At 36.6% G+C, this 25920-nt stretch overlaps 1 protein-coding gene across 2 annotated transcripts in view; it reads left to right on the top strand.

Annotated features, from left to right (window-relative positions):
- Nucleotides 1-15479, top strand: part of F5 (coagulation factor V) — an 82868-nt gene extending 67389 nt beyond the window's left edge. For both annotated transcript variants that reach the window (XM_004464170.3, XM_071207566.1), the window contains 4 exons: nt 8122-8266; nt 9731-9882; nt 13450-13632; nt 14983-15479. In XM_004464170.3, the coding sequence (XP_004464227.2) occupies nt 8122-8266; nt 9731-9882; nt 13450-13632; nt 14983-15129 (627 nt within the window). In that variant the 3' untranslated portion in view covers nt 15130-15479. The remainder of the gene's footprint in view (nt 1-8121; nt 8267-9730; nt 9883-13449; nt 13633-14982) is intronic.
- The last annotated feature ends 10441 nt before the right edge of the window (nt 15480-25920 follow it).

The following is a 25920-nucleotide window of genomic DNA, read 5'->3' as shown; positions in this document are numbered from 1 at the left end:
CCTATTTCTCCAACATTTGTAATTTTCTATTTTATTTTCAGTATTAGGCATTCTAGTAGGTGTGAAATGTTAAACATCTTTTCATGTGCTTTTTGGCCATTTATATAACCTCTTTGGAAAAATTCAATTTTTTCACACATTTTTAAATTGGGATATTTGTCTTTTTATTGTTGAGTTGTAGGATTACTTTATATATTTCTTTTTAGATAAGTGGATTCCACAAATATTTTCTCCACTTGAGTAGATTGTCTTTTAATTTTCATGATAAAGTCCTTTGGTGACATAAGTTTTATATTTTGAAGGGGTCCCATTTATCGATTTTTTTCTTTATTCCTTGTGCTTAGGTATAAAGTCTAAGAAGCCATTGCCTAATATGAGATTCCGAAACTGCTTCCCTATCTTTTTCTTCTAGGATTTTTATAACCCTTATTCCTATATTTAGGTCATTGATCCATTTTGAGTTAATATTTGTATATGGTGTGGAATAGAGGTCCCTTTCATTCTTTTGTGTATCAGTGACAAGTCTGAAAAGAATAGTCTTTCCCAATTGAAGGGATTTGGCAGTTTTGTCAAAAATCAATTGACCATATATAGGAAGGTCTATTTCTGAACTTTCAATTTGATTCCATTGATCTATATATCTATCCTTCTGCCAGTACCATGCTGTTTTGACCACTAAAGCTTTGAAATAAATTTAAAGTGAGAAAGTGTGAGTCCTCCAACTTCATTCTTCTTTTTCAAGATGATTTTGTCTATTATGGGCCCTTTATCCTTCCAAATAAATTTGATAATTGACTTTTCTACTTCTTCAAAGAAGGCTGTTAGAATTTTGATTGGGGTTGCTTTGAATCTGTAAATTGTTTTGGGTAGAATTGACACCTTAACATTATATAGTTTTCTAATCCATGATCATAGAATGTCCTTCAATTTGTTCAGATGTTCTTTAATTTCTTTTTTTTTTTTTAAGATTTATTTTATTTATTTCTCCCCCCGCCCCAGTTATCTGTTCTCTGTGTCCATTTGCTGAGTGTTTTTGTTTTTTTATCCACTTCTGTTGTTGTCAGCGGCACGGGAATCTGTGTTTCTTTTTGTTGCATCATCTTGTGTCAGCTCTCTGTGTGTGCAGCACCATTCTTGAGCAGGCTGCACTTTCTTTTGCGCTGGGCAGCTCTCCTTACAGGGTGCACTCCTTGCGCGCAGGGCTCCCCTATGTGGGGGGCACCCCTGCATGGCACGGCACTCCTTGCCTGCATCAGCACTGCGCATGGGCCTGTTCCACACGGGTCAAGGGGGCCTGAGGTTTGAACCGCAGACCTCCCATGTGATAGGAGGACGCCCTATCCACTGGGCCAAGTCCGCTTCACTTTTAATTTCTTTTAACAAAGTTTTTTTCAGTTGTCCATGTATAAGTCCTTTACATCCTTAAATTTATTCCTAGATATTTGACTCTTAATTGCTGTTGTGAATGGAATTTTTCCTTGACTTCCACCTCAGAGTCCTCATTACTAGTATACAGAAATACAACCAATTTTTGCATATTGATCTTGTATCCCACCACTTTGCTGAATTCATTTATTAGCTCTAGTAGCTATGTGGTAGATTTTTTTCAGGACTTTATATATGATCATCTCATCTGCAAATAGTCAAAGTTTTACTTTCTTCCTTTCCAGTTTGGATGCCTTTCGTTTCTTTATCTTTCCTAACTGCTCTGGCTGGAACTTCCAGTACAATGTTGAATAAAATGGTAGCAGTGGGCATCTTGTGCTGTTTCAAATAATAGAGGAGAAGCTTTCAGTCTTTCACCATTGAGTATGGTGTTAGCAGTGGGTTTTTCATACATGCTCTTTATCACATTGAGGAAGTTTTCCTTCTATTCTTAACTTGTGAAGTGTGTTTATCCAGAAAGTATGCTTGATTTTTAAAAATGTCTTTTCTACATCAATTGAGATGATCATGTGGGTTTTACCCTTCATTTTGTTAAAGTAGTGTATTACATAAGTTGCTTTTCTTATGTTGAGCCACCCTTGCATACCTGGGATAAATCCCACTTGATCATGGTATATAATTCTTTTAATATGTTTCTGAATTCTATTTGCTTGTGTTTTGTTGAAGATTTTTGCATCTATGTTCATAAAAGAAATTGGTCTGTTATTTTTTTCTTTTAATATCTTTATATGGCTTTGATATTAGGTTGAAGTTGACCTTATAGAATGAGTCATGTAGTGTTCCCTCCTCTTCGATATTTTGAAAGAATTTGGGTATTGATATTAATTCTTCTTGGAATTTTTGGTAGAATTCACCCATGAAGCCATCTGGTCCTGGGATTTTCTTTGTTGGAGGTTTTTGATGACTGTTTCAATCTCTTTACTTATCATTGTTTTATTGAGGTCTTCTATTTCTTCTTGAGGTCAGTGTAGGTTGTTTATGTATTTCTAGGAATTTGTCCATTTCATCTAGTTGTCTAATTGGCTGGCATATAGTTGTTCATAGTATCTTTTTATGATCCTTTTTATTTCTGTGGGGCAAAACTAATGTCCCCTTCTCATTTCTGATTTTGTGTCCTCTCTTTTCCTTTGTCAGTCTAACTAAAAGTTTGCCAGTTTTATTGATCTTTACAAAGAACCAACTTTTGGCTTTGTTAATTCTCTCTATTGTATTTTTTATTTTCTATTTCACTTATTTCTGCTCTAGTTTTTGTTTTTTTTCCTTTTGCTACCATTAGGTTTAGGCTGCTGGGTTTTTAAAAAACTAGTTCCTTCAAGTGTGCAGTCTTTTCACCCTTTCTTCTTTTTTAATATAAGCATTTTGGCTTTAAATGTCCCTCTGTGCACTGCCTTCACTGCATCCCATCTGTTTTGATATGCTGTGCTCTCATTTTCACTCATCTCAAGATATTTACTGATCTCCTTTTTGATTTCTTCTTTGACTCATTGATTGTTTAAGAGTATGTTATTTTACTTCCATATATTTGTAGATTTCCCATTTCTCTGCCTTTTACTGATATCCAACTTCATTCCATTGTGGTCACAGAAAATGTTGTGTACAATTTCAATCTTTCTAAATTTTTTGAGACCTTTTTTGTGACCCAGCATGTGGTCCATCCTTGAGAATGATCCACATGCATATGAGAAGAATATGTATCCTGCTGTTTTGGGGCTGTGCTGCTCTGTATATGCTGTTAGGTCTAGTTCATTTATCATACTATGTAAGTTCTCTGTTTCCTTATTGATCTTTCGTCTAGATGTTCTATTGATTAAAATGGTGTACTGAAGTTTCCAATTATTATTCTCCCTTCATTTTTGCCAGTGCTTGCCTCATGTATTTTGGAGCACCATAATTAGGGGCAAATATTTATGACTGTTATTTCTTCTTGGTGGATTGACCCTTTTATTAATATATAGTGGCCTTCTTTGTCTCTTGTAACACCTTTTTTCACAACAATCCATCTAAAGTGTACAATCAATGGCTCTCAGTATAATCACAGAGCTGTGCATTCATTACCACAATCATTACCACAATATAGATTTTCATTGCTATAAAAAAAAAAATACTCCTTATACCCTCCCCCTATTATTGACAGTTAGCACTGGTATGGTATCTGTGTTACGACTGATGAAAGTATATCACAATATTACTGTTAACTATAGTCCATAATTTACATTAAGTGTATTTTCCCATATACCCCCTATCATTGACACCTCGTAATACTGACATGTATTTGCTCTAGTTCATGGAAGAATGTGCTTATATTTGTACTATTAACCACAGTCATTGCGCACAACAAACACAAGCACGTTCTTCCATGAACTAGAGCAAAACTTCCCTCTTTAAACCACAATCATGTCTATAATTCAGTGCTGTGAATTACGCTCATAATAATGTGCTAACATCACCTCAATCGATTTCCAAAAACTACAATCAACCTTATTAAAAATTCTGCTTCCCGTTCTCTACCCTCATTCTAGCTCCTGGTAACCTATATTCTAGATTTTAACTCTATGAGTGTGCTGATTATAATTAGTTCATGTTAGTGAGATCAAACTCTTGTAACAGGTTTTGACTTAAAGTCTATTTTATCTGATATTAGTATGGCTACCTCAGCTCTCTTTTGGTTACTATTTGCATGAATTATCTTTTTCCATTCTTTCACTTTCAACCAAATTGTACCTTGTGTCTAAGGTGTGTTTCCTGTAAGAACATTTAGGTGGATTATGCTTTTTTAGCCAGTTTGCCAATTTGTATCTTTTGACTTGGGAGTTTAATCCATGTATATTCAGGGCTGTTACTGTGAAGGCAGTACTTACTTCAGGGCCATTTGGTCCTTTGGTTTTTATATGTCATCTTTTTTGTCTCTCTTTTCCTTCTTGTTGTCCTCTTTTCTCTTTGGTTGATACTTTGTGATGTATCTGACTGATCCCGTCCTTATTTTCATTTCTGTATGTTTCTAGAATACTTTTTAAGGTTACCGTAGGGTTTGTATTATACTACCTAAATCTATCACCTACTAATTGGAAAACATACTAATTTAATTTCAATAGCATATACATTTTCTGCTTCCATATCCTTCTGTGTTCCCTCTTTATGTTGTTTTTCTTCCTCATTACCCCCTTATATTTTGTATGTCCATTAGCAGGAACTATGACTCTTTCTTATTCAACTTTATTCTAATTCTTTTAGGAATTAAAGAGTAGAGTTATATATTGAGGACACAGTATTATTATGTTTTGCATTTAACCATTTTTTTACCCTTGCTGGTGATCTTCACTTCTTCACACTTCTCCAAGACACTGTCTCCTATTTTGGGGGGATTTTTTTCTTTCAAATTGAAGGCTTCTCTTTATATTTTTTGTTAGGCAGTTCTTTCGGTGATGAACTCTCTCAGTTTCTGTTTATCTGTGAATGTTTTAAACTCTTCCTCATTTTGTTTTAAACTCTTCCTCATTTTCTTTATCTTTGCCAGATAAAGAATTTTTGACTGGCAGTTTTTCTCTTTCAGTACCTTAAATACACCACTGCCTTCTTCCCTCCATGGTTTCTGATGATAAATTAGTACATAGTATGATTGAGGATCCCTTGTATGTGAAGAATTGCTTTTCTCTTGCCACTTTCAGAATTCTCTCTATCTTTGACAATTGACACTCTGATTAGTATGTGTCTCAGATTAGTTCTATTAGGATTTATTCTGTTTGGAGCATGTTGTTCTTCTGGGATATGTACATTTATGTATTTCATGAGATTTGGAAAATTTTCAGCCATTGTTTCCTCAGATATTCTTTATGCCCCTTTTCCTTTCTCTTCTCTTTTTGGGACTCCCATGATGTATATGGTGGTACACTTCATGCTCTTACTCAAATCCCTTAGACACTGCTTAATATTTTGTATCCTTTTCTCTACCTGTTTTTCTGACTGTATGATTTCAAATGTCCTGTCTTCTAGTTCACCAATTCTTTCTTCTGTCTGTTCAAATCTGTGATTGTATGCCTCTAGTGTATTTTTTGTCTGTTTCATTTTTCGGAAGTACTGGGGATCAAATCTGGGACTTCAGGTATAAAAAGCAGGTGCTCAACCACTTGAGCTACATCCACTCCCCTCTAGTGTATTTTTAATCCCCATTATTGGAATTTTTGTCCCCATAATTTCTGTTATGTTTCATTTTACATTTTCTAATTCTTTTTGCTCACACATTGTCTTTTTAGTATTCTTTAGATCTATATCCACCATTAGTTTATTTCTATCTGTATTTGCTTTCATCTCCTTGAATTGATATAGGAGATTTATTTGAACCTCTTTGATTAGTTGTTCCAAAGTCTGTGTTTCCTCTGAAGTTTTAATTTGTTCCTCTGACTGAGCCATATATTTCTGTTTTGTAGCATATCTTGTAATTTTTTGCTTATGTTTGAGCATCTGATTATTTTGATGTCTTAAAGCTTTTCTTTGATGCTTGGTCCAACTAATACTAGACCTTTAAAGTGGCCAATGTTTAACTCTTCAGATTTTCCCAAGTCTTCTACACCTGACACTTGCCCTGGATAATTAAAGATTATCCTTTTATGTGCAATTGTTTTACCTCCCAGAGTAAGCTTCCTTTCCTCTGTTCCTTCTCTGGGAATCCTGATCTGTTATGTTGGTGTTCTGCAAAATTTTCTCCCCATTTCCTATGATTTGTTTGACTTCTTTCTGTCACGTAAAGTTCCACTTTAATTATGCTTTTCATTTCTGGGATTCCTCCTACCTTTCAACAGATCATTCCCCACCTATCTCCCACCTTTTTTTCTCTGTGAGGCTTTTCTGCCTGGGGAACCAGATGGGGTCAATCCAAAAAAGATCCATTCTTTTTCCACTTGGGTGACCCAGGAATCAGAGACTGGGTTGAGTGGATGCACCTCTTGGAAACAGTTCTGCCACCGTCTCTTTTATTTCCTGGAGGGTTTTTTGCATGCATGTGCTAGTCATCTGCTGTTCCCTTCCCTGGTTCTTTGCAGACTTGGGTCCCTATACCTATGCATGGGTTCTAACTCACTGCTATGAGTAGCTCTATGTCTGCATCCATGGCAGGAGGACCCCCGGGGCACACTGCCTCTGTGTGACTCTGAAGTTCCACAGGTCTGAGCGATGGGAAGGGTTAGGGTTGTAGATCTCCTACCATTTTTTTAAAATTAGATTCAGCATTTGTGGAATCCTTTTCCAGTCTCTATCATCCTACAGAGTCTCTCAGCCTCTTGAACTGTAGATTTGGTTTTTGCCAAACTTGAAAAGTATTCAGTCAATATTTTTTTAAATACTTTTTCAGCCCTACCCTTTTTCTCCTCTTTCTCCCTTCCAGCACTTGATGACAAAAATATTAGATCTTCTGTTAGAGGACTGTTAGTTTTTTCTTTGTTGTTCAGTTTGGGCAGTTTCTATTATTCAATCTTTCAGTTAATTGTTTCTTTCCCCTTTCCCCTCTATTTTGCTGCTGAGTCAATAATGTGAGGTTGTTGTTTTTTTCTGTTATTTTATTTTTTGGTTCTAAATTTCCATTTAGGTCTTCCTTATATCTTCCATTTCTTTGCTGAGACTTCCTATATTTTCATTAGTTTCAAATGTGTTCCTTAATGCTCATTGAAGCATTTTTATGATGGCTACTTTAAAATATTTGTTAGGTAATTCTAGCGTCTCTGTCATCTTGGTATTGGAATCTATTAACTGTCTTTTTTCATTCTGTGTGAAATTCTCCTGGTTCTTGATATGATAAGTGATTTTCTATTGAAAGTGGACTTTTCATATTATGTTCTGAAGCTGGAAGACGAGTAGCATTGCCTCATTACTGCTAGGCAAAGGTAGAAGTCTAGGTTCCCCATTCAGTCTCTATTGACACCTTGGGGGACACTCCTGTTGCTGCTGGGCAGGGGTAGGACTTCCCTACTTGATCTCCACTGGCACTGCAGGGGACAGGGAAATTTTGCTAGTGATTGTCAGTGATGAAAGTCCCAGGACCCTACCTGGCCTTCACTGACACCATCCCAGCGGGAGTGTTGGGGCACCTCTTACAATCTTGCAAGCATTGAAGTCTCGGCTCCTCACTCAGCATTTCTGAGGATGGGGTTGGGCCCACAGTTTTTTCTTTCTCTGGTGTTGGCTGAAGGAGAACAGTTATTGTCTAAAAGTTTTTTTATCTTGATAAGCTGCCCTTTTCCAGTCCTTTGGCTAGAAAGAGCAAATCTTTCTTGGACTTTTCTTTTTCTTTTTCTTTTTTATCTGTACCCTTTCGCATTTCCAGTTTGCTGACTTCTTCAGCTCCAAGTCTGTGATACGTGAGGCAAAAATAAAACCCAGGGAACTCACCACTGCATTATTCCTTGGGTCTCAAGTTCCTTTACTAGTCTACTTTCTTCTCTCCAACTTTCGGTACTCTTATATTTGTCTTATATATAATGTCTAGGATTTTTAGCTGTCCATAGTGGGAGGAATAGGGTAAAATACATATATATCATATTCCCCAATAATTTTAAAAGACCAAATGGATTTGGTTCAAGTTACAAAAAAAGTTAATATTACAATATTAAATTAGATTAAAATTTTTATTATAAATACCTCTTGGATTGGATTGTTACATAACTAAGCTTTCCTCTTTTCTTCTAGTATTTTGAAGGCAATTCAGATGCCTCAACAATAAAAGAGAATCAATTTAACCCACCTATTATGGCTAGATATATTAGGATCTATCCAACTAAATCTTATAACAGACCTACCCTTCGAATGGAGCTCCAAGGTTGTGAGGTTAATGGTAAGAAACAAAGATGCATTATTTTCTTGCTACCTCTCAAAAAAAGTCAAGATTTGGGAGGTATGGGAGAATGGGTGGAATTTTTAGTTCTCTCTAAAGAGAACTTAGACTGCTAAAAAACTGCTGTAAAACAGAGGTTCCACACAGATAAACTCTCACTGTGATCTGGACCAAGACTGCATCTACCAGTCAGGGGATGGATACCGCATCTCTGAATAATGCCTTGATGATATGGAGACACCACCTGCCCCTCCAAGGAAGGGCTCTAGCTTGGAATTACTTGTATCACCCCATTTCAATAAGATCTATGAGATTCAAACTAGATTTAAATCTCCAAAGTCTTCCAGATCACTCAGACTTCAGTATAATGAAAGTATCTGACAACACTACAGGAATATATTAAGTCTTCAGTGAATGATTTTGAAATCTAAATCTGCTTCCCAACTTCCTAAAACCATGATTTTACTCTACATGCTGTTTCACACCCTATGTACCTAAGTGTTTTCTGTGTAGGCTGCTATTTTTCAAGGGATGGAATATGACCAAACAAATGTGGGCAAACATAAATGAATATAATAAAACTCTGCTCTATATAAGAAGGATGTTAAAGAATTTTATCAATCTTTCTCCTTCTCTGACAGTACTTTCCAATATTTTTCACTTCAAAGCACAGAGAAAATATCTGTATAGCAATCTGGGTAAAAGTATGAAGCAGTCAATCCAGAGGTTTGGTTGATCTAGACCCCATCTGGCCAGCCTAAGGGCTAAGGGGAAGAGATCAATGTACAGGCACCCCTGAAACTTGCTATGGCATGCACACCTATTGTGGAACTAGACTACCTTCTCTCAGAATGGAGGGAAGAAGTCATGACTCAGAGCAGAGAAAGTGGCTGAACTCTGGAATCAGTTTCTTATCAAAGCAGATAACAGCACAATATACCCTTGACATTCATGAGGGAAGTGAATATGAGCATTTTTCCAATGCCCAGACAGCAAGGTGCTTAACATTTCCCACATAAAATAAAAATTTGTGTAGGCAGGAACACTTTTTAAAACAGTTCATAAATCATTAGTTTTTTTCCATGTGGTATATGTATAAATGGTAGATTTGTTCAGTTCACAGAGTGAGAGTACCCTAAAATGTGAAATTCAAACCTTTTCATGTACTAAAAACATCTACTTTCTGCCCAAGAAGCATTACTTTTTTATCTCTTCACTTTTTATATATTTAGCATTAGCTTTTTTTTTTTTTTAGGGCTCTTCTTTTCCCAGAAACACAAAGGTGTTACCGCGTCAAGAAAAGTTCCACATTAACTAGAGAGAGAAAGTCGTCACAAAGATGTTGGTGTGCAATCAGCAAGCTTGCTTCCTAGCTATGCTTCTTATACTCAGTCTTGCTGCCTATGACATTCAAATTCACACCTTGATGGTACATAATTAATCACATCACTTTTCTCTTGACAGGATGCTCTACACCGCTGGGTATGGAAAGTCAAAAAATAGAAAACAAGCAAATCACAGCTTCCTCATTTAAAAAATCTTGGTGGGGAGATTACTGGGAAGCCTCCAATGCCCGTCTCAATGCCCAGGGGCGCGTGAATGCCTGGCAAGCCAAGGTGAAATAACCCGTACAATTGCGTTCACTCAGCTCTCCAGAAGAAAGCAAAGGTTCTCACAGCAGGGAACAGGGTCAAAGAAGCAGGAATATTTTCTCCTGTTTTTGCAGATGAAGCTTCTAAGTCCCCAAATCTAGGATATATGTTGACTTCATAGATTTAACTCTAAACTTTGACTCAGAGAGTAGACTTTTTTAAAAATCATTTATGTGGTTCTAGAGCTAGTCTTGATTTAGACCAGTGGTGGGCAAAAAATGTTTGTAACAGTTCAGATAGTAAATATTTTAGGTTTTGCAGATTACATATTTTTATTCTCTGTCATAATTACTCAGCTCTGCCATTGTAGCAGGAAAGAAACAGCTATAAACAATATGGACACGAATATGCATTGCTGTGTTCCAACAAAACTTTACTTACAAAAACAGGGCCAATTTTGGCCTTTGGGCCATAGTTTGCCAACTCCTGATTTAATAAATTTACATTGAACAAACCATTTAGGAACACAACATCTCTCGTTTTTGCAATCTAGCAATATTTTTCATCCCCTTAAAAGTGTGATTTAAATTTTCTTCCCATTGTTTGAGAGTTTCGTGACATCCTTTAAGAGAATTGTTAAGATGCTGCAACCAGTTATAAATCAGTGGTCTATGCTTAATAAACTCCTTCCAGAGAGTTATATTGCCCCTGAGGTTAACCCATTAGTAATTCAAGCAATTTAATTTTGGAGTAACTGTTAATAGTTGACTTACTTTTGTTTCACTCTTCACTCTCTAAGGGTAACTTTACAAAACCTCAAGCTAGCTTTTTAAATTTTTTTCTTTGGGGTACCGGAGACTGAAACCCAGGACCTCATACATGTGAACCAGAAGCTTAACCACTGAGCTACACTTGCTCCCCTCAAGCTAACTTAATCCAGTATCCCTATTTTCTATCTCCCTATCTCCCCTCCTTAGGATAAATATACTCTATTTCCCTGGACCCTCCATAGAATTCCAGGTCCTACCTTAAATTAGCCACCAGAAAGGATAAAAGAATCACAGCGAAGAATTTAGTGAAGTAAATAAAAGAACTTGAACCACACAACTGATAGTCTTGGGAACAGATAGTCTTGGGAACTATGTGTTGAAACTCATTTCTGGTCCATCATAGAATCACAGAATGTTAGGGTGGCAAGACACTTTACAAAGTATCTAGTCTGGAATTTTCCATTTCTGTGTAAAAACACAGGAGATTAAATAATTTTATCTTAGTCTGGTGGCAAAATCAGAACAGGAACTCCATTCTTCTGGTAAACAGGCAAATGCTCCTTGCACCATTTGAGGCAGACCAAATGCCTCATTTGGCAGTTTGCAGAGGGGGAAACTGAGGTGATAAAATAATTTAAAATAGTGTTCTATTGCATTTTATTAATAAAATTTATGTTATATAAATAAAATAAAAAATTAAAGAAACAGGATATCATCCAATTCGTTCCCAGATGTATTTTTAGGCCTGCTCACAGTATAACCCCTCCTCCATTTTACAGTTCTTTTATTCTTCTATAAAAGATCTTTCCATCTTTGTGGAAAAAGTCCCAAAGATGAAATGCTAATTTTAATTTTTAACACTGTGATTTTAATACCTGAAATTCTAGATTAGGAATATTTGTTTCACTTAACCTTCCATTAGTATAAAATGCCTGTAATAGGCTCTTCTTAGAGAGGCTGAAAATCTAAGCCAGACATATGCAGGCACATATGCAGATGCCTGTCTCTCTGTGACTAGAGTGTTTCTACCTCTTTCTATGACTACAAAAGTCCTCTGGGTACCTATTTTGTATTATTGGCACAACCTGGATTTGAAGAGATACTAAGACACCACACAGATATCACTCTAGGGTGTTACAAAATTGACAAAATTTTAATTCAATTAATTTGTCTTAAAAATACATATAGCATATGAATATACACACACATATGTGTTTACATATGTATACATATACACGTACTGAGGAAACACATATCAATGTTTATTATTTCATGTAGGATTGAATGATACTATGGGGATGATAAATCTCCCAGTGCTGACAATTTATCTCAGGTAACTCTAAAATTTAATTATTCTGATCCTCTTCTCCACATGTGTGTCACCAAACATGCAATTAAATCAAGTCTAAGAAACCTTGTTAAGCCAGAGATATTACAATTACTGTGCTATGTGTCATTATGTGTCAGGCCCTACGTATGACTTTATCAGATCTCTCAACTACTTTATTTAATTAAAATATCAGAAAAGAAGCAATTGGACTAATTTTCCTATTTGACATTAATAATAGAAGGAAAAGAAAAGTTGGAATTTTTTCCATATAGATTTTCTTATAATCAATAACATATGCTCATGTGCAGCTGGTCTTTAGACACAGAGTAATAAATATGTACAGGGCCTTCCTTATTCATGAACTGGTGATGTCACATCTGGAATGGTACTATACTCACAAGAGTGCTTTTAGTAGATTTTATTATAGTGGTTTAATTTATTTGTTAATCAGGCTAGACCACTGTAGGTCCAATAAATATCATGCAAGACTATTCAATGGCTAAAAATGTGCAATACAGTATCTGTGTACATTTGGTATTTGAATTTGGAAATGACTTGAGAAAACTATATAGATTAAATAATATATCTATAATTTTGGGGTAAATATGGGAGTAAAGGTGAAACAAAGATTGGATATGTACTAATAATTCTTGAAGCTGTCATGGGTACATAGGGTTTCTTATATCATTGTCTGTGCTTTTGTACATGTTTGAAATTTTCTAAAACAAAAAAGTTAGAAAGAGAGGAAGTTATCTAATTCTTTTCCAGATGACCCTTCAGAAATATTCTGATAGAATTTAAACAAACTTACTTAAGAGAATGATTTTTACAGATAATTTAGCAATTTAGTCTATTTTCTCAAGTAAAATTAATTCATTCAACAAATATTTATTGAGCACCAATTGTATGCCAGGCAGTGTCACATATGGGTCACAAAGAGAAATAATCCTATATTTTTTATGTAACATTTTTGTAATCTACCTAAAAAAAAAAAAATAGGTGTAATATGGTGGCATTTTCAGGGCATTGAAATTGTCCTAAATGGTGTTGCAGTGACGGATACAGGCCATTATGTATCTTATCATAACTTACAAAACTGTGTGAGAGGGAGTTTAAACTATAATGTAAACTACAATCTACATTTAGTGGTAATGCTCCAACATGTGTTTATCAATTGTAACAAATGTACCACACTAAAAAAAGAGAGAGAAAGAGAAATAAGCCCCTCCCCTCAAAAGGTAAGGGATATAAACAAGTAAACAAATGATTACTGTACAATGTATGATAAGTTCTCCAAAAGAAATGTATATACGTGTTATAGCAACAAACCAGAAGCGGACAGGAAAGGTTTCACGGAAACAGTGAATTCCTAAGGAATGAGACAGTAAAAATTCAATCTGAGTTCTATGCATTTTTGAGCCTCTTAGCCTAAAAAAAAAAGGCAGTGGCCTTAACATCTCTCTTATCTGTGTGTTTTCATCATTTTCATAGGCAAATAACAACAAACAGTGGCTACAGATTGATTTGCTCAAAATCAAGAGGATAACTGCGATTGTAACACAGGGCTGCAAGTCTTTGTCTTCTGAAATGTATGTGAAGAGCTTCACCATCTACTACAGTGACCAGGGAGTGGAATGGAAACCTTACAGGCAGAAATACTCCATGGCCAGCAAGGTACAGAGTAGCATCTTGGCAAATGGAAAACAATTCAGTAACCATGGTGTGATTAGAATAATAGGATCTCGTATTTGCAATAACTCTTTGCATTTGACAAAAATGCAGACATGCATCCCCTCTTTCAATCTTCTCAATCCTAGTGCCGTGGATGCCTGGTCTTGGGACAAGGAATATGCACATCACCTTTCTGTTTCGATTGAGCCACGTGTGAAATAGTGAGAATAAAACACTAAGGAATGATGTGAAGTTTAGTTAACACCAATTGAAAATGATGCTAAAGGGGTCCAGAAAACCTTCTACTGTTGAATTATACCTCATTAGCCTGACTTTGGATGTACTTGATATTCATGAATGATCAATATCTAAGGTCATAAACTTTTCTGTGTCATATTTTTATTAAGTAGAAAACCATTGGTATCCTTACTGGTAGCAAGACTAGGTTTCCTGCAAAATGAACTTGTTTCATTACACTGCAAAATTACTGTACTTACTAGTTACGTGGTTTAGTAATCCTACCAGAGGCTAAGGTAAGATGTGCCTAATAGTTCAAGAATGAGAATTCGAAGGGGAGTGGGCTGAAGGGAGTAGGAGGGAGAAAGAACTAATATTTATTAAGTGCCCACCATATGCCCAGCACTTATCTCAGTCAAAGAATTAGAACCTATTCTCTCTGAGGTTTTTTGTTTGGTTAGTTGGTTGGTTTAGTTTTCACCATACCAGGATATCCTTATAGCAGAGTAAGAAGCATCATCATCATTGTCATGAGCAAATCCTGAGTTAGCTTCTGCAGTGCATAAATCTCAGGGAACTTCTGGGGATGCAAAAAAAAAAGAAAAAAGGAAAAGGAAAAGCATAAAACACAGTTTAATTTAGGATATAGGGCTAATACCTAAGGGAAATAACGCATGGTCTCATCTTGTTTCAAATGTTAGTAATAGCTAACATTTATTTGTACCCACTATCTGGTACTTACTAGGTACCTGACATGGTTATGGGCATTTTTCATTTCAGCAACTTTGGTGAGGTAAAATTTTATTATTCCCATTGGCCAATGAGGAAATGGAGATTGAGAATATAAGTAACTTTTTCAAAGTCACACAGCTACAAAGTGTTTCAAGGTAGAAACAATTTTGCAGCTGCTCCATAGCACCATGTCAGATTTCTTTATTTGAACCAAATTCAACTCAAATCACTGGTGCGGTAAAATCTCTAAAGAAGTCTGTCTGGCATTTGATTTCATAATTTATTGGCTGAGCACTTGCTGTGCTCAGTTTGAACTAAAAGGATAAATTATCTGAAGTTTTTTGTACCCACTATGCCAAAGATTTTCTCATATTTTGCTTTCAGATTTTTGAAGGAAATAGTAATACCAAAGGACACGTGAAGAACTTTTTCAACCCACCAATCATTTCCAGGTTTATCCGCATCATTCCTAAAACATGGAATCATAGCATTGCACTTCGGCTGGAACTCTTTGGCTGTGATATTTACTAGAATTGAAGATTCAAAAAGACAGGAGGGACTTTTTAATTAAAGTTGGCACTGTATTTTATAGCTATTTTAAATGTTAATTTTCTGCTATTTCTTTTTTCTATTAGAAAATAAAATTTTATATCGAAACTTACATAGTGTAACACCTTGCCACCATTAAGTGTGATGATAGCTATAATTTCTGCACTAATTTGAATACACTTGGGAAAATAATCAAGAACCAACAAGAAAATAGTTTCTTTTACAATGCTTAAAAATGATATGTAAAGTAATATTCATGTGTTTAGCATGTTTCATTATAGCTCTTTTAGATTTTATACACATTAATAAAAGAGATATCACTTTTAAAATCATTTATGGCTCTGGATAGCTTTCATTCCTACATTTTTCTTTAAAAGAAATGGAATTTAAGAGCAAAGGAAACAAACAACATTTTTAAGTAGTTTATTTTCCTTGACAGTTGAGAGTCCACAGGTAAGCACATTTTCAGTAGTCACGTTGGATTTGTAAATCTGGCTTGGTTGCACATACTGATGTTCAAGGTTAGAGATCACTAAGCCATGGAACAGAACCAAAATAACCATGGGAGAACTGAATGTGTAACCCTGGCTTCAATCCAGCTGAACACTGCCTCGTGCCCTGTTTGAAAACAGGTTCACCTAAGGGAAAGCTAATACCTGTAAAACAGAGCACTGGAACTGTTGGCCCAAACACAGTTGTTCCTGTTAGCGCTGTCCTCTGTGAAAACTGGCAAGCAGTTAAAGTTTGCTTCCGGGGCTTTTCTCTGTGGCCCCAACTTCCTCTTCTCCCTTCCCGCAGCAACTTCCTCTTTCTGCACCCCCTTTCCCTGGGAACCTCCCAGTGGTTCTACAAATTTCACGGAACTGGGAGTCCTTTGGGCATCCTTCAAGTCACTTGAGACTGATGGTCCTACTTAAGCTATCTATTTTTGTATAACAAACAACCCTAAAACTTAGTGCTTAAAACAACAAAAATTTTATTCTCTCTCACTCGTCTGTGGGTTGCTTGGGCTTCTCCAGGCAGTTCTGCTCCATGCGGTTCTGACTGGGCTGTGGTTATTTGCAGTGCCCTCTGGGTTGAAATGTCAAGATGGCTCATCCACACAGCTGGCTCTTTGGCAAGGATGGCCTGAAGGCTTGGCTTAGATGGGATGCTGTGACAGCTGGAACTCTCTTTCTGTGTAGCCTCAAGGCCCCTCCCTCTTTGTATGTCCTCTCCATGTAGTCTCTCCAGCAGGTTAGCCAGGCTGCTTACAAGTTAGCAGAAGGGGCCTGAAAGTGTGAAAGAAGAAGCCACCAGGCTGTCTGAAGGCCTGGAACAGACTCAGTCTGACTTCTTCCTCACTACTGATTAAAGTCACCCAGGGCCCACCTACTTTTAAGGGCATGGGAAAAGAAATCTACCTTTTCAGGAGAGGAGGGGAGAGTCACAGATAATTTGTCATCATCTGTAGTCAACCTACAAATTATGTTCTTCCCAGCATACAAATATACTCACTCTCCCAAGGCCCCAAAATCTCACCCCACTGTGGCATTAGGCACAAAACCCAGGACCTTCTCCTCTATAAGGCCGGGCATGGCTGAAGACCAGAATCAAGAGACAAGTTATCTGCCCCACACCACCACTACCACACCCCCAGCAAGTGAAGAAAGAGGGATGGGGAACTAGACAATGACCCGTTCAAAGAAGGAAGGGGGGCGGGGGAGAGGCACATAGCAGTGACTGGTCAATAGCAATTCTGAAATTTATCTAGGCATAAAAGAGCAGTTGCTTGGTTTGAGCCCAATCTTGTTCCTGGCTTGGCCGTCTGAGCTCTCAGCTTCACCTTTTGAGTCATTCTTCCTTTCCCATAAGAAACAGTCCATGTTTGCCACAGACTAGCTTTTGTAGCTGGCTTCCTGCCTGTAAAACGCCATTCCTGCAAATACCTGTAAGACTGTCCTCTATCTACGTTGGGCTGAGAGTCAGGTACTGTGAAACAAAACCTTGAGCATTCTCGGAAACCCTCTTGTATAGAAGAAAGGGCCTACGAGACGTGCCCTTAAAATTCTTAGAAGCCTTTCATCCAGCTGAGAGTCCAAATTAAGATCTTTCTAAACTTTTAAAAACGATTTTACATCCAAACCCTTATTATCTTAACTCCAAGGCCACATTTTTTCTAGTAGTAGCTTGAAAATGCATCTTTTGCTAAAAGGCACAGGGGATGAGAAGGAGTTTTATTTTTCAATCCAGCAAGTCCTAGCTTGGGGCTATTTCCTCCAGATTTTACTTAAACTGAACAATTTCTTAGTGGCCCGTTTCTTTCTATCTATACCTTATCATACACAGACAAAGAAACTAGTTGGTGCTTTCAAAGTTTGTCCAGAAATCTCAGTAGCCAAATCTATGTTTTAAGTGTATTTTCTCTTTGCTTCAATAGCACAGGCAACAGTGTTGCCACCTTCTCTGCCATCTGTGACGCTGCTTGCCTTTTCCCAGCCTCAGATTACAGTTTGCTCCCTTGGGGCAGCCTTCATTAATAGTCTTCTCAAGGCTTCTTCAGCTCTTTCCCACAGCTGGTTGCCAAACTAATGAATTCACATTTTTAAGTTGGGGTGGGTTTTTTATTTGTTTTTTTGTTTATGACAGCACCCTACTCCCAGGTACCAATTTCTGTTTCAGTATAAATAATTATACTAAAAACTACCCCAAAACTTAATGATTTAAAACAACTCTCTCATAGTTCTGTGAGCCCACTGGACTCAGCTGAGCAGTTTTACTGCTGTTTTCATTTGGGGTCTCTCATGTAGTTACAGCCAGAGAGTGGCTGGTTTCGAGTGATCAGGAGGCTCAGGTGGGTGCTGGGTCACCAGGTATCTCTTCCTCTCTATGTGGCCTCTCCACAGGGTCTGCCCACTTCCTGTCTTCAACAGAATAGCTGGACTTATTATATGATGGTTCAGACTCCCCAAAGCAAGTGTTACAAGAGGTACTTGCCAGTCCTTTTAAAGCGTGGGCCTGCAATGGCACAGCCTCGCTTCTGTGCATTCTCTTGGCTAACACAAGTCTCCACCAGCCCAGAGTCAATGTAGGCGTGGGCTATACAGGGTGTAGGTACCATGAGGCATCTTTAGATGGGAGCATCTTTAGAAAGTAGCTACCACAGTCACCTATTGCTCCTATGGGTAGGGTGCTTCCTGAGAATACATAGGGAGCGTCAAACATCAGCAAAGAATTGACTTTCTAATTTTTGTATTCTTCACTATCATGATCCATGTCACATTTTTTCTAAGATTTTTATGCTGTTAAGAGCAGAGGAGAATATATGAATATAAAGAAAAAACTCCTTTGGTTTCTTCAGGGCGAGCATCTTGGGTGTGTGAGCTTAGAAGGGAAGGGCCCCATGCTTGACTGAATACTCTGCAGTCATGCTCTTGGAATTCTTTTGTTTGTTTTTTTTTTAGCTTTTTATGAGGCTTCAGTTTCTTGGAATTCTTGACTGCTTAAAAAAGGGTCCCACATTTTCATTTTGTACCAGGCCCCACACATTTTGTACTCAGTGCTGGATCTTTCTACTGCAGAAATGGGCAGGATGTCTCCTGATTTTGAACCTACCCAGAGCATGTGGAATTAAGGGTAAGGGAATAGATGAGAATGGAGCATGAGGTTCAGCTTCCTTATATTATATATGAGAAAAATAAGCCTCAATAGGTTAAAAGACTTGCCCAAGGCATTGCTCTTTAGTGGCAAAGCTGAAATCAGAAATTAGATTTTTTTAAAACATTTCCACTGCATTTATTACAATGAAAATTATCAACCATTACATCCGTTATTCATACATTAGACACAGAAAATCTGATTCCCTATGCTATTTTTACAAGTGGGAAATAAGACCACCAATTAGTGTGTGGAGTTTTTGTTTTATATCTGAACTAGCATAAATCCCACTCTCATCATCCCAAGTGTTGATACCTAATTTTTTAGAGCCATCTAGATCTATGAACTAAGAACAACGTTTTCTGCGGACCATTAAATAATCATGTTTTACAGATGTAACAGATAAAAAATACTGGACTTCCAGCCTGTCTTTTAGTCTGGTTTCCATACCATGAAATGGAAAGTATAATGTTCATGATTCACCCCTAGTCAGGTATACATAAAAATTAATTAATAATGACTATAAATTAACCTGGAAAATACTTGAGTATGAGTGAGTTTGTTTCAGTTATAATCTGATGCTATGTAGAAATATTAAATCCCCTTCTAATTTGAAATAAAGTGTTTTCATGGTTTTATTCCTCCTTTTGAAGTCATTTAGATAAAATTACAACTTTTGCCACATAGCATATACTCCACTGACATAACATAATCCAGTGTTCGTTATATCATAAGTGGTTGCTATGAAAGGAGTTAAATGATTCGCACTGAAATCATAACTTGGAAGGAGAAACCAATTGACAAAATTCTAAACATTATTAGTTACTCTACTTGACAATTGAAAAAAATGGCAGCGAATGTCTCAAAATGTGAAAGGGTCAAAGGAAACATGAAATTATTTCTCCAGGATTTTTTCAAGTTGTTAAAAGTAATTATAACTGTCATTCCACTTTTTAGAATTGCTTTGGGAATAATCACCTTATTTTGAGTTCAGGGCCATTTTGTCAAACTCAGGAAAGAAGCCAATTTGTGAAAGGAAAGAAATTGTGAGCATTAAACAAACAGCTTGGATCTTCACAAGAACCATGAGTGTCCCACCATTTTCTCTTAATAGACCAAAATGAGCAGTACATAGTAAAGCAGGCTTTTGTTTCTATAACTGACACATATTCTAATGCAGTGTGTCTAACACATACATAAAAATACCTGAGATTTCCATGTTACTATTTTTCTTGCATTCTTTTTCTAAAAGAAAGTTATTTTATAGAAAGTTCTGAATGCCTAATTTTCCTAAGTCTTATATTCTTGTAGGCTAGAGATAGGGAAAGCAGTGGGACATGGGTAGAATTTATTGAGTGACGCTTACATAGTCAATCCCCAGATAACAAGAAGGTTCTTCAAATCCAGGTAGTATGTTGGAAGAGACTCTACAGAGCTTTAAGATTTTTATTTCACTGGGTTGTATGAACTGTCCCCACCAAAAGATATACATGTGTTTTGCATTTGGCAGATGGAGATAAAACTTTAGTATTAACTTCCCTAGATGTACTACCATTTTAATTTGTTTAAGAAATATTATTGAGCTCATGCCTATACAAGAAAGCACTATAATAGGTATTGTAGGAGAAAATGAATAAAGCTCTTCTGGCTCTTCAAATGCTTATCTAGTTGACTAGGCAAGTAAACGTAAGTAGCAAATAGAGATGATAAGAAACATGATCGATTTCACTCTGAGTAGTGAAATGTCAATCAAAAGAGTTACCCCTATGTGAGAGTCTGGAAAGCTTTGTGGATTTTGGCCATGTGTTAAAGCAATCTATGCAGAATCCCAAAAAAAGTAGATTGGAATAATGGTTGATGAACACTAAGGATTTTAAAAGGTCCTTTTAGAGCATTATGTTCATTTTCAGGACTCCATGAGCTTTCCCCAAAAAGCACACCCATTCCCCTACCCCACCGATACATAGTCTGATACTAACTTACCCATCCATTTCCCTCCATCCACTGTACCAGGCCCATAAACCAAGTGTGTTTGCAAGGGTAGAAGAAATAAAAACAACAGTTTCCTAGATGGGCCTGGTGATATGAGGGTGGTAAGAGACATACACATACGTACAAAACACATGCCAAACTAAGAATGATGATAGATGGTGGTGGCCAGATCAAATGCAGGTGATCTTTGGAAATGTTATGGAGGACACCAACATTGGACAGGATCCTGATTTGCTCAACGCACTGGAGTGGGGAGAATAGGGATAAAAGTGTGTCATGTGAAATTGATTGATGGGGAGATAAGAATATCACAGGGTTTATTTGAACAGTGACAAGAGTTTAAAGTGCTGTGTGTTTGCTTTGTTTCACCACTGGCCCACATCTGAATCCTCTCCAATTCAGCTGCACTTTCAAGTTTTTCATTTGGGAGCAGCCTTTTCAATGTCTCAGGAGTTATGGACACACAATTTCATACCCACACCCACTGGACTTTTCATTGGCATGAAATTTGGTAATGGATTCATCAATTCTATTTATTAATATCTCAACTGCTTTGTAACTAAAGGGTATAAAGAGGCTTTCTGAAAGCCTGGAATGTGACGGCTTTTTTACAGATGTAACAGATAAAAATATAAACTTATTTTCTGAGTAGTCTGGAGGAAATAATTATGAAAGCTATATTTCTATACAAAGCACATAGGATAATATCAGGCACATAGTAAGCACCCTACATGTGTAATACTAAGCACCTTCTATGTGTTATTAAGGTTATGTTTAATAATAATATAAATACATTAATATGTTGTATTATCAAGTCATTAATAATTCTGATTATTAATTTCTGCTCTGATTTTAATGCCTTTTTCAGTACTGCTCATTACCTTTTTTTTTTTAAGAGGTTCCAGGGACTGAACCTGGGACTTTGTACATGCAAAGCAGGCGCGCCAATCACTGAGCTACACCGGCTCTCCCATATTGCTCTTTACCTTTTATTGTTACTTATTTTCTATCTGTAGCTCCCTCTTTTCCCAGCAGGTGTTGTATCTGGTTCGAATACTCCTGGCCAGAGTTCTGAGAACATTCAGAGGCAAGCTTTAATTATCCAGGCTAAAAACAGAGTTGAGCAGCTGGTATTGACTTTTTCGTAGATTTATCTCGCCTAATTATGTTTTGCTTAGTTTGCACAAAGTGGGTAATATAACAGAATTTAGTAAAAATTTACTCTACCAGAAAAACCAATCAATTGCCAGGAAGAAGTAAAAAAGTTGTGCCAGAGACTAAACTAGGAAAAACGGTGAGCATGCTAGATTGTAGTATGCAAGTACAGACTGTACTTTTCCACAATGCTCCAAATAGGTCTTTAAAAATTGTTGGCTGGCAGTGAAAGGATGGTTTGATATTTTTCAGATATTATGCTTTTATATATATATATAAAATTTTCAGATACTATAATGCCCTCCTAGAAGCTAACATTTTAAATCAAAGTTTCTCATGCTTTTTCAGATGGCAAAGTATTTGGAAAACTTAGTTCTCTCAGCTGAAAATAAAACTAACTAAACTCAACATAATTTCATGTATGTATGTGTGAAGGAATATATTTATCTCCCATCTTGCTCCCCCATAAGATGTAAGGTAGCTTAAAATATGTTAGAAGTAAAAGAGAAAGAAAGAGCAAAATCAGAGATAGGAACAAAAACAGAAACCAGGAAAAAAGCTGCCATGAAAATGCATATCATAAGGCCCCTGCATATCCTAAATCCCCTGACCTTGCTATGGGTGGGCTTGGGTTTAGCAGGAATTTTTTTTCTTTTATTAGCCAATACTAAAAGAAAACCTGAAAAATCCGCCAAATAAATAATACAATATCTCCCAACAATGTTCCCCAAAAAGCACAATTGTTCTTGATATTGGAACTAAAATGAATTTCTCCTGAAGAGTCTCAGGAAGAGGCTACCATGTAATGTGCAGAAAACCTTTAGCAGGAGATTTTATAAAGCTGTTTTCTGTGCATCCCTTAGGATAGGCAAATGGCTTTCCACCAAACCACAGTTCAGCAGAGCAAGTCTTCAAAAGTTCATGCTATATGGTCCAAGTGAATGGCTCTACCGGTATGACTTAAGTCAAAGGTAGATTTTACAGTCCCTAAAAATAGTTTCTTTCAGACACTGCTCACAGAACATTGCTTCTCTAAGCCATGATTTTGATAACTATTTGGTGGCAATAATCTCAAGACTGTACTCTCTGTAAGGTATAAAAAATAATTAAACTTTCATAAAGTTGTTATGTTCTTGCACCAGATTCTAATGTAAGCAAATGGTAGCTGATGTTAAATGGGAGGGGAAAAATGTAAATTGAGAAAATTATTTCCATCACTCTAATTATTACTTTCTGCAATTTTGGAAAAGAGCACTGTAGCAGTTTGGCATTGTTTATGAATCCCAAAAATAGATATTGGATTGTGTTCGTAAACACATTTTAGATTGTATTAAATTCAGAGGTTTCACTTTTACCTGAACAAATTATGATTAAGGCTTTGATTCAGACACTGACACAGAAGTAAATGCCAGAGAAGGAGAACACAGAGGAAGAAAAACAGCTCATTAGACAGGATCCTGCGGCCCCGGGAAGAGAGATGAGCCTAACAGTCTACAGCTGACCTTATGAAGACAGCAGAGCAGCTAAGCCCAGAAAGAAATTAATTCCAGGGAGAGGGACGAGTCTTATGCCAGCCAACAGCTGAGATCAGAAGCTGAGACCATGGACCCTTAAGAGAAAAGAGGAAGGTTGAACCCTTGCAGACATTGCCGGCCATCTTGTGTCAACACGTGGCAACAGAATTTGGTGAGGGAAGTAATTTACACCGTATGGACTTGTGGTTGTAAGCTTCTACCCCACATAAATACCCTTTATAAAAGCCAACAGATTTCTGGTACTTTACATCAGCACTGCTTTGGCTGACCAATATAAGCACCAATCTATTTTGATTGGATTGAGTGCCATAATCTAACTAACAGAAAAATACATATGGGAAAGATATCAATGCTTATCAAACTGTGTATATATAGACATAACTTGATCATCATTTATAATTTATTTCATTTTGTAGAGATTGTTTCTAATAATCATCTTTCCTGAAAATGACAATGTTTTGGTGACTTTCACTTAAATTAAGCAACTATTTATTGTTATTTATAGAAAAGGAAGTTTCAAGTACTGCGGAGAATAGTGCCTGTCAGTACAGCCCTCAAGGGGCTAACAAACTTATTTACAAATTTTTATTTGTAAAGCTTTGTTTTTAAACAAATTTGTTTAAAATTTGTTATTAAAACTTTGAGTAAGTACAAATTCTTTTCTTCTTAATAGCTAACATTCACTGTGTTTTCTAGCAGGAGAGAAGTTACACTTTGACAGTAACTATGTAAAATAAGCCTTTACCATGTTTATCAGTAGGGGTGAAGTTACATCTTTAGTCATTACTAAGGGGTCTCTTGATACAAAAGTGCTCAAGCAGTTCACAGATCATATTTTTCTTAGAGTTTCTGGGAGAGAATTCTAACCAAACATTTTACTTATCAGTCATGCTCACAGTTATTAATATTTCTTAAGGCTTCCTGTGTAAATACTATGAAATGAAATGCTTCTGTGACTAGAAGGGGAAAGAACTGAAAGAGTTGTGGGAAAAATTCAAAGCCATATAAGCTACAGTGAGAGACAAAAATAGCATAAGACTTACAAAGGTAAAATAGAAAAATGACACAAGAAATTTCTATATTATCAGTAGTGCCTTTAAATGTAAAGGAATCAATTCTTCAATGAAATTGAAGAGATTGGTAAAATGTATAAAAAACATGAACAAACTAAAAAAAAATAGCCAACTTCTTTACTTAATATTTTATTGTCTGTTATAATATTAGCATTCAGCACATTGGTCTGCAGTTTCTCCCAGAATTTGAAATCATGTGGACTATAGCCTAGATTTTGAAACGTAAATATGTTATGAGCTCCCTGAACAAGATATTTGCTTTAAGAAAGTGTCATTTATCAAGATAAAAGCTCTGCAAATAAAACCAGGTTTATAATTAACCACGTTCTCCTGTTCTCCCCAACACACACCCATTTTCCTAACACTTTGCTCAATGTATTTTTTTAATACTCACAAGATGCTATTTTTTTTTCTTTTTCTTAGTAAGAGGACTGCTTTCATTACCTGTTTTACCAAAACACATCTTATCATCCTGTGCTTAACCCTGTTTAAATGTACAGGCCTACTTAAGCCTAAAGCTGTGCTTTAGAAAGCACACTTCCTAACAGTGTTCTGCAGTTCCTTACATTGTAAATTTGTATTGATGTGGAAGGATGTAGACTTTTTCCTTGAATATGGACTTGGAGTGTATAGCTTCTGGTTGATTTCTGAAATCCTTCTCCCCCTTTATGACCTATCTTTGACCTTTGAACTGTCTCAGTCTTTGAATAATAAGGACCTATTAGTTAACACTCAGAGCTTTTTCCTTTCTTCCTTTTTCATTTTCTTTCTTTCCTTTTCCCAGAGAAAATGGTCTTTTTTATCATGTCACTTTCTCTTTTGTCTTTGTACCTAAGCCTGCATTCATTTAAAACTTCATATTCATTAGCAAATATCTCTTCAATCAATTCTTTTATTGATTGCCTGAGTGCCAGGCACTGTTCTAGGTACTGAAGAGAACAAAACAGACAAAAATCCTGCCCAGCAGAGTTTACCAGCAAATTGAGAGAGACAGATAATAAACAATATAAAGACTTATGGGACCTTAATAAGTCCTAAGGAAAAATGAATCAGGGGAAGAATGTAAGGTGTTTGTGGAGGGGAGGAGGGCAATACTAAATAGGGTGATCAGGGAAAGCCCTAATGAGAAGGTGAAATTTGAGCAAAGACCAGAAGGAGATGAGAAAGTAAACAATAAAGACATATGAGAGAAACACTTAGGAGGCAGAGAGAACAGCAAATACAAACATCCTGCAGTAAAAGCATGAAAGGAGACATGTGAGGTTGAAGCAGAAGGAGCGGAGAGAAGATTGAAAGATGAGATAAGAGAGTAAAGTGGGTGGACCGGGTAGGGGAGGCTGCAGATGAGTAGAACTGTATAGATCTAGAAAATCATTTGGGCT

This window comes from Dasypus novemcinctus, chromosome 13 (genome assembly GCF_030445035.2).
Source record: "Dasypus novemcinctus isolate mDasNov1 chromosome 13, mDasNov1.1.hap2, whole genome shotgun sequence".
In the NCBI taxonomy this organism is placed as follows: domain Eukaryota; kingdom Metazoa; phylum Chordata; class Mammalia; order Cingulata; family Dasypodidae; genus Dasypus; species Dasypus novemcinctus.
The sequence above is the reverse complement of the archived record's forward strand: the minus strand, read 5'-3'. Positions and strand labels throughout refer to the sequence as shown.